Source organism: Argentina silus, assembly GCF_951799395.1.
Source record: "Argentina silus genome assembly, chromosome: 9".
In the NCBI taxonomy this organism is placed as follows: Eukaryota; Metazoa; Chordata; class Actinopteri; order Argentiniformes; family Argentinidae; genus Argentina; species Argentina silus.
This window is the reverse complement of record NC_139663.1, coordinates 22,522,414-22,529,816: the sequence shown is the minus strand read 5'-3', so window position 1 is coordinate 22,529,816 and position 7,403 is coordinate 22,522,414. Positions and strand designations below refer to the sequence as shown.

Genomic DNA, 7,403 nt, shown 5'->3' with positions numbered 1-7,403 from the left:
TTTTTTTAATGTCATACAGTAGACCTTCTCCCCTGAGGAAGTCTGTCTTGATGTGTGTGTGTGTGTGTGTGTGTGTGTGTGTGTGTGTGTGTGTGTGTGTCTTAGAGCTCCAGCTCAATCTTGAGGTCCATCTTGGCCTTGTAAGGCTCCAGCAGAGGGCGCACTTCCTCAGACAGGAATCTCGTCACCTAAGAGAGGGCAGGAGGAAGGGAGGGGGAGGGAGCGAGAGAGTGGGAGGGAGAGAGAGGGAGGGACCGATAGATAGAAAGGTAGAGAAAAGGAGGATGGAGAGGTAGACCAAAAAAGGATGAAAGATTAACCAAAAGTTGGGATACTGATGAAAACAGGAAATTAAACGAAGGCGTTATGTCTAGAAGATGGAGAACCGTAGCCAGCAGACGTTTGGATGAGGGGGGGCCGGGGGGGGGGGGGGCGGAGTTCTGCTGGGTACGCTACCTGCTGGGGGGCGCGGCCAATGAAGGTCTTGGGCTCCAGGAGCGCGTCCAGCTGACCCAGGATGGGGGTGAAGTAGGGGTCGCCCTGGACCCTCACCAGCAGATCATTGTCCCCTCCTTCCTGTTTGACCACAGCCGCCGCCTCCTGGGACAACACTCTGATCTTCTCATGGCAGTCCTGTCAGGGACATGGTCGTGACGGTTATTACACATGGTTATTACACCACGGGGTTATTACACAACATGGTTATTACACGACATGGTTATTACACAACATGGATTTGGGGTATACCGTTTTAATCCAATGTCAAATGTCACAGTATTGACTTCAGGTGAAATAACAACTAAGTCCTGTTAGGACCAGCAGGGGGCAGTGCTGTACCTGTCTGTTGCCCCCTGCCTTCACCATGGCCATGATGAGGTTCTCTGTAGCCATGAAGGGAAGCTCATGACGAATGTGTCTCTCTATCACCTGAGAGGGAGAGGGAGGGAGAGAGAGAGAGAGAGAGAGAGAGGGAGAGAGATAAAGCAGTGTGTGTGTGTGTGTGTGTGTGTGAGAGAGAGAGTGAGAAAGAAAGAAAAAAAGAGAAGGAGAGAGAGACAAAAGAAAGGTGAGTGTGAGAATTGCAACTCCGTTCCACTTCAGCTGACAGGCGAGAGCAGCTCCCCCTGGTGGCTGTGTGAGGGAGTGTCTGGGCTGGGCGTGGGTACCTTGGGGTAGACCACCAGACCCTCGGAGATGTTCTGTAAGGTGCTGAGGATGATGTCAGCCGTGAGGAAAGACTCTGGGAGAGCAATTCTCCTGCAGACGAGAAACGAAGGACGGAGAATGAGAGAGGGATGTGTGTGTGTGAGTGTGTGAGTGTGTGCGTGTGCGTGTGCGTGTGTGCGCGTGTGTGTGTGTGTGTGGTGACCTGTTGGCGCTGTCGTCCAGGGTTCTCTCCAGCCACTGGACCGAGGCGGTCTGGAGCGGGTCAGAGAGCAGGCTGATCAGGTGGCGGGCCAGGCTACAACACCGCTCTGAACGCATAGGGTTCCTCTTATAGGGCATGGCACTGGAGCCTGGAGGGGGAGGGGGGTGGGGAGGGGTGAGGAGGAGGGTGGGGAGGGGTGAGGAGGGAGGGGAGGGGAGGGGAGGGGAGGGGGGTGGGGTGGGGAGGGACACAATAGGTTTACATGAGGAGATGACTGAAAGTAGTAGGTGAGTACATTCACCAATGGGCGATCAGGATGACCAGAGAGGTCGTTGGTTGGTTGGTTGGATTCCATTCCGTAGGAAGTGTACTTTTGAGAGGGCTGACAGACTCACCAATCTGCTCCTTCTCAAAAGGCTCCTCGATCTCCTTCAGGTTGGCCAGCAGACGAATGTCAGTGCAGATCTGAGCAAGAGAGAGAGGGAGAGAGAGAGAGGGAGGGAGAGAGGGAGGGAGGGAGAGAGAGAAAGGGAGCACCGGTCAGCTCAGCATGGGGTTCACAAAAACAAAACCAACAAAACAAACCCAACACCGTGACTATCCAAGGAGAGGAACGTAGACCTTCTCCTCCCATGTGTTTTAAGCAGGACTTCGCGAGGAATCGAGTTTGAAAGGGTCAAGGTATTGCTGTGCCTAACCATACTACTAAAGGACCACTAGGTGGCAGAGTTCTTCCCTCGAACAGTCATCTGACCACCTCCCCTGTCCCTGTCTCCGAGTCTCCTCTCACCTTGTGGACAGTGGCTCCTAGGCTGGCCAGGCAGGACAGGGAGTCGATGTCCACCTTGCGACTGTACGTCTGTCCTGTCACCAGGTAGGCCCTGGAGAGAAGGAGCAAATCAATGCAAATCAATATAAATCAATATAAATCAATATAAATCAATATAAATCGATGAATACGGAAGCCTGCCGAGTCGGTATGAAACGGGTGAAGGCAGAAGTCGTTCAAAATTGTTCAAACTCCAACCGAACCGTTCTTTTCCACCGTCTGTGAAAGGAGCCCGTGGGCGGACATCAGAGACGGACATCAGAGACGTGAGGTGAACTCACCTTTTGAAGCCAGCCATCTCAGTGACCATCCGGTCCAGATCCTCCACCTGGAGGAGAAACAGCAGACAGGAGGCGTGAGTGAGTGAGTGTTGCTGCTACATCTACATCTACACCTACATCTACATCTACATCTACACCTACATCTACACCTACATCTACACCTACATTCATGGCCTTTAGCAGACGCCTTCATCCAAAGCGACGTAGAACAGATACATTTGTTTAAGTGAATCATCTGTCATCAGTCATCATTGTTTCCTCATGTTGTTATTATTATGACATCGCTGCATATTGATGTTGATATTGATACTGATGTTGTCTGACTGTTGCGTTGTTGAGGAGTTGCTCACCCTGAAGCATTTCATGACATGGTATCCTGTGTATTGTGTGAATGACCAGTACAATTTGATTTGATTTCAATTTCTGTAGATCCTCATAAAGCCATTGTGTTCCCTCAATGGCCTCGTCCCAGTCACCGCTCAACCCTGTTCCTGGGCTCACCTTATCATGGTCCCCCTGGAAGAGCTGCAGGAAGCTGGCCTGGGTGCCCGTGGTTCCCTTGACCCCCCGGAAACGCAGGTCATCACGGGCGCGCTGCAGGTTCCTCATGTCCATGGCCAGGTCCTGGAGCCACAGACAGGCTCTCTTCCCCACCGTGGTCAACTGGGCCGGTCTGGAGGGAGGGAGGGAGAGAGAGACGGGGGAGAGATGAACAGATGGTAAGATAGAGGACAAAAGATGAAATGAATGCTTCCGATATAAATGGAAAAGGGAAATGGGTCGGGATAAATGAATATCCCAAGATCAAGACAACTAAAGCTCTATACATTGACGTTCTATCAGTTGTTTATCTGCCAGAGGGTAGTTAACCCACTGGCAATGAGTTCCAGAACCCTCACCACCTGTGTTCCGCGTGGTGTTTACCTAGCAACAATACTTTGATTGGCTACAAAATGAAGCATCATCATTGATGCATTTTTTATGAATAAAGTCACCCTCGGCACTAAATGAGTGAAGTAAAATGTCAGGCTGGAAACAAGGGGCCAAGGATAAGGGGACTCACTGGTAGTGTGTGAAGCCCAGAGTAGGGAGGCCAGCGTACTTCTCGGCAAAGTTTGACAGTCTGTCGATGACTCTGGCCAGCTAAGGAGAAGAGAGTGATCAGCTTTAAGAAGGCACAGGAAAATGCTGTTATACTATACAACTATATATATATATATATATATATATATATATATATATATATATATGTGTGTGTTGGAAACATTCCTTTGAGATTCTGGTCCATGATGACATGGTTGCATCACGCAATTCCTGCAGATTTTTCAGGTGCACTTTCAAGCTGTGAATCTCGTTCTACCACATCCCAAAGGTGTTCTATTGGACTCAGATCCGGGGACTGGGAAGGCCACTGAAGAACACTGAACTCATTGTCATGTTCATGAAACCAGTTTGAGACAACTTTTGCTTTGTGACATGGTGCATTGTCATGCTGGAAGTAGCCATTAGAAGATGAGTCAATTGTGGCCATGAAGGGATGCACATGGTCAGCAACAATACTCAAATAGGCTGTGGCATTCAAGCGATGATTGATTGGTATTAACGGGCCCAAAGTGTGCCAAGAAAACATCCACACCATTCCACCACCTCCACCATGAGAAGGAGTACAGGTGTTCCTCCACCATGAGAAGGTGTACAGGTGTTCCTAATAAAGTGCTCAGTGAGTGTGTGTGTATATAAAAGATATGACTGACTATCCTTGACAGTCCTTCAACGTAAACAGACTCATTATTTCACCTTCAACAGCCCAGCCTCTGCCTGTAACCCTGTCACTCACCTTAGGCAGCAGGATGTCAAAGCCGTCACGAAGCATGATCAGATCCTACCACACAAACAAACAAACAACAAACAAACAACAAACAAACAATGTTTTATTTGCCAACCATCAATCAATCAATCACTGTTTGGAATGTGTCATCTCCAGCGTGGTTGGTTACCGTGTTGTCGCCCACATAGCAGGAGGTGGCGCCCAGGTGGATGATGGGAGCGGCGGTGGGGCAGCAGTGGGCGAAGGTGTGGACGTGCGCCATGACGTCGTGCCTCAGCTTGCGCTCCTCGGCGGCGGCCATGGCGAAGTCGATGTCGTCCTCGTGACGTTCCATCTCCTCCAGCTGGGCGTCCGTCACGGGCAGACCGAGAGTCTGGAGAACGGAGGACAGGAGAAGAGGAGATGTGTCACATGACTGCTCTGTTCACCAACACCGCTTCATATGCAACAGCCCCCTGTGTGTGTGTGTGTGTGTGTGTGGGGGGGGGGGGGGGGGGTTGGATAAGGAAGAGCTACAAGGAGCTCGGACCAAATCGTGAAAATTCCTCTTTACATGACACTGTTACAGGATTATGATCATGTTACTGGACACAGCTGGGGAGAGGGGGACGGAGAGAGACAGAGAGAGAGAGAGAGATACAGAGAGAGAGAGAGATAGAGTGAGAGAGAGAGAGAGAGAGAGGGAGTGAGAGAGAGAGAGGGAGTGAGAGTGAGAGAGAGAGAGAGAGTGAGAGAGAGGAACTCTCAGGGGGTCAGTCTCCTATTACTCTGACATTTTGCACTGGCTATTTTAAACACACACCACATAACCTAACCCACTTCAACAGACACACATTGTGGCTCCCCACAGCACATCGGAGGTCCTGAAGAGGAAAATAACTGTTTGTGTGGGAACTCTCTGTACATTCCTTCTCAAGGGAGCACAACATTAATGTAACAACTGTGAAAGGAGGAAGATACCACTACCACCACGGCACACACACACACACACACACAGAGCCGAGCTGCTACTAATAGGCGATGGCAAGGCTCAAACATCCTCCTCAGTCTGCCGTTGACTCTCCTCCTCCTGACAGATCAGATGAGCTGATGCATGTGACAGAGGGAATGCTAACAATTAGCAGCAACTAGCCTCCCTCCCTCCCGCCTGCCTCCCGCCTGCCTCCCTTTTTCTGAAGGTGGACTCACTGATCGTACAGTCAGAGAGAACGCTGGTCCCCAGAGAGGAGCTGGACTGGTGTGGGATTTAGTCTGTAGACTCTCCAGGGGCCCTAACATGTCCAGGATGTTCATCGTCTCTCTCGACACACTGAATACATTTTTATGAATACATGCAGATTGTACAGAAGGTCCTCTGTGGCTCAGTTGGTAGAGCATGGCGCTAACAACGCTTAGGTTGTGGGCTCGATTCCTGCTGGGACCATATATACTGAAATGTATGCACTCACTGCAATGTAAGTCGCTTTGGATGAAAGCATCAGCTAAATGGCATATATATTATTACAGATTCACAGCAGAAAATGGATATGCATTGAAGACAGCTTCTCAGATAACATTACCCCACAGCTTGTTTAAATGGCTGAGTACAGTCTGGTCACTGGTTATAATACTCTGCTGCTGTCTTATATGGCAAAGAGGAGTTTCTCTACAAGCGCTTTTCATTCAAAAGGTCCTCCTGACTATAATTAGAGCAACTTGATCGGACCTTACTGAATGTCGCGAGGTTTTGGGGGTTTTTTTGTTTTCAGAGTGAATTGCTGTTGTAAATAAAGTAAATAAAAATAAAGTATACAAAAACACTGGCGGTTAGCTGGTGACACTGGCAAGCGATGGCATAGTTAGTGTTAGTTAGGCTGGCTGGTTAGTTGGCAGGGTTAACATGTGTCAAACCTTTTCAGCCTTGGCGAGGTAGATCCACAGTTTTCTCCACGTTGTGAACTTCTTCCTATCACTGAAGTTGTAGGCCATTTCTTTGCTTGCATAGCGTGACACCAGCGGTGAACGATACTTCATAAACTCGTCGTCCGGTCCCTCCATGTCTGTAAGACGTGCGGTCAAGCCTGCTAGAAGAAGCGCGTCCTCTCCTCCTCGGCCACCGTAACAGTCCGCTTCAGCCCCGTCACTCACGACACATGCAGCCGTTTGCGGCAGTTTACGACAGCATGTGTCATGCGTGTCACTTGTATCCATATACGGCAGAAGGTCAACGAATAAATAATGTATTTCAACAAAATAACATTTGTATGAACCCTCTCCTGTGCATAGTAGTTGTGTCGCCATGATAGCATTGCTATAACTGTAAAAATAGATTAAATTACCATTATTGCCCCTTTTGAATATATCACTGCCAACTTACGTTCAGTATGATTTAGTCCAGATACTAAAGACGGTTTAGCTCCTCCAAGGTCGGTTTTTCTGTCATACTGAACATTTAATGCATTCTTGTAACACCCCATAAAGCTGCCACTAAGACATTTATACGATTTGTTGTCGTACTTTGTGTGGTTTGCAAGACACAGGATACCATTATTATTCAGATCAAGTTTTTCCAATTAATAATTAATTCCCATTCAGAAATAATTCATAGGGAGTGCCACTGGTTTGAATTCTGTGTGAAGCCAACAATTTGCTTGAATAGATGCACACAATCTGAAATGTTTTAATCTGGATTTCAATCTGTATGTGGTTTCAACTCCTGCTGGTCCTCTGAGGCTCAGCTAGGTAGAGCATGGTGGGTTGTGGGTCCAACTCCTGCTGGTCCTCTGAGGCTCAGCTAGGTAGAGCATGGTGGGTTGTGGGTTCAACTCCTGCTGGTCCTCTGAGGCTCAGCTAGGTAGAGCATGGTGGGTTGTGGGTTCAACTCCTGCTGGTCCTCTGAGGCTCAGCTAGGTAGAGCATGGTGGGTTGTGGGTTCAACTCCTGCTGGTCCTCTGAGGCTCAGCTAGGTAGAGCATGGTGGGTTGTGGGTTCAACTCCTGCTGGTCCTCTGAGGCTCAGCTAGGTAGAGCATGGTGGGTTGTGGGTTCAACTCCTGCTGGTCCTCTGAGGCTCAGCTAGGTAGAGCATGGTGGGTTGTGGGTTCAACTCCTGCTGGTC

At 49.2% G+C, this 7,403-nt stretch overlaps 1 protein-coding gene across 1 annotated transcript; it reads right to left on the bottom strand.

Annotated features, from left to right (window-relative positions):
- On the bottom strand, nt 1–6,423 carry adsl (adenylosuccinate lyase). Its single transcript, XM_083677987.1, has 13 exons — nt 6,198–6,423; nt 4,477–4,680; nt 4,317–4,361; nt 3,543–3,622; nt 2,981–3,152; nt 2,480–2,526; nt 2,160–2,250; nt 1,765–1,834; nt 1,370–1,517; nt 1,167–1,257; nt 838–927; nt 457–633; nt 1–188 (listed from the first exon to the last, which is right to left on the bottom strand). The coding sequence occupies exons 1-13, from the start codon at nt 6,342–6,344 to the stop codon at nt 102–104; spliced, it is 1,449 nt and encodes a 482-aa protein (XP_083534113.1). The 5' UTR covers nt 6,345–6,423; the 3' UTR covers nt 1–101.
- Nucleotides 6,424–7,403: the final 980 nt, after the last annotated feature.

Bases quoted from the DNA above. Each gene is read 5' to 3' on its own strand.
- adsl (XM_083677987.1), bottom strand. From the start codon at position 6,344: ATGGAGGGACCGGACGACGAGTTTATGAAGTATCGTTCACCGCTGGTG. The intron at 2,527-2,980 runs GTGAGCCCAGGA...TTTCTCCTCCAG, and splicing joins TCCAGGGGGACCATGATAAG to GTGGAGGATCTGGACCGGAT. The intron at 2,251-2,479 runs GTGAGTTCACCT...CCTTCTCTCCAG, and splicing joins GAGATGGCTGGCTTCAAAAG to GGCCTACCTGGTGACAGGAC.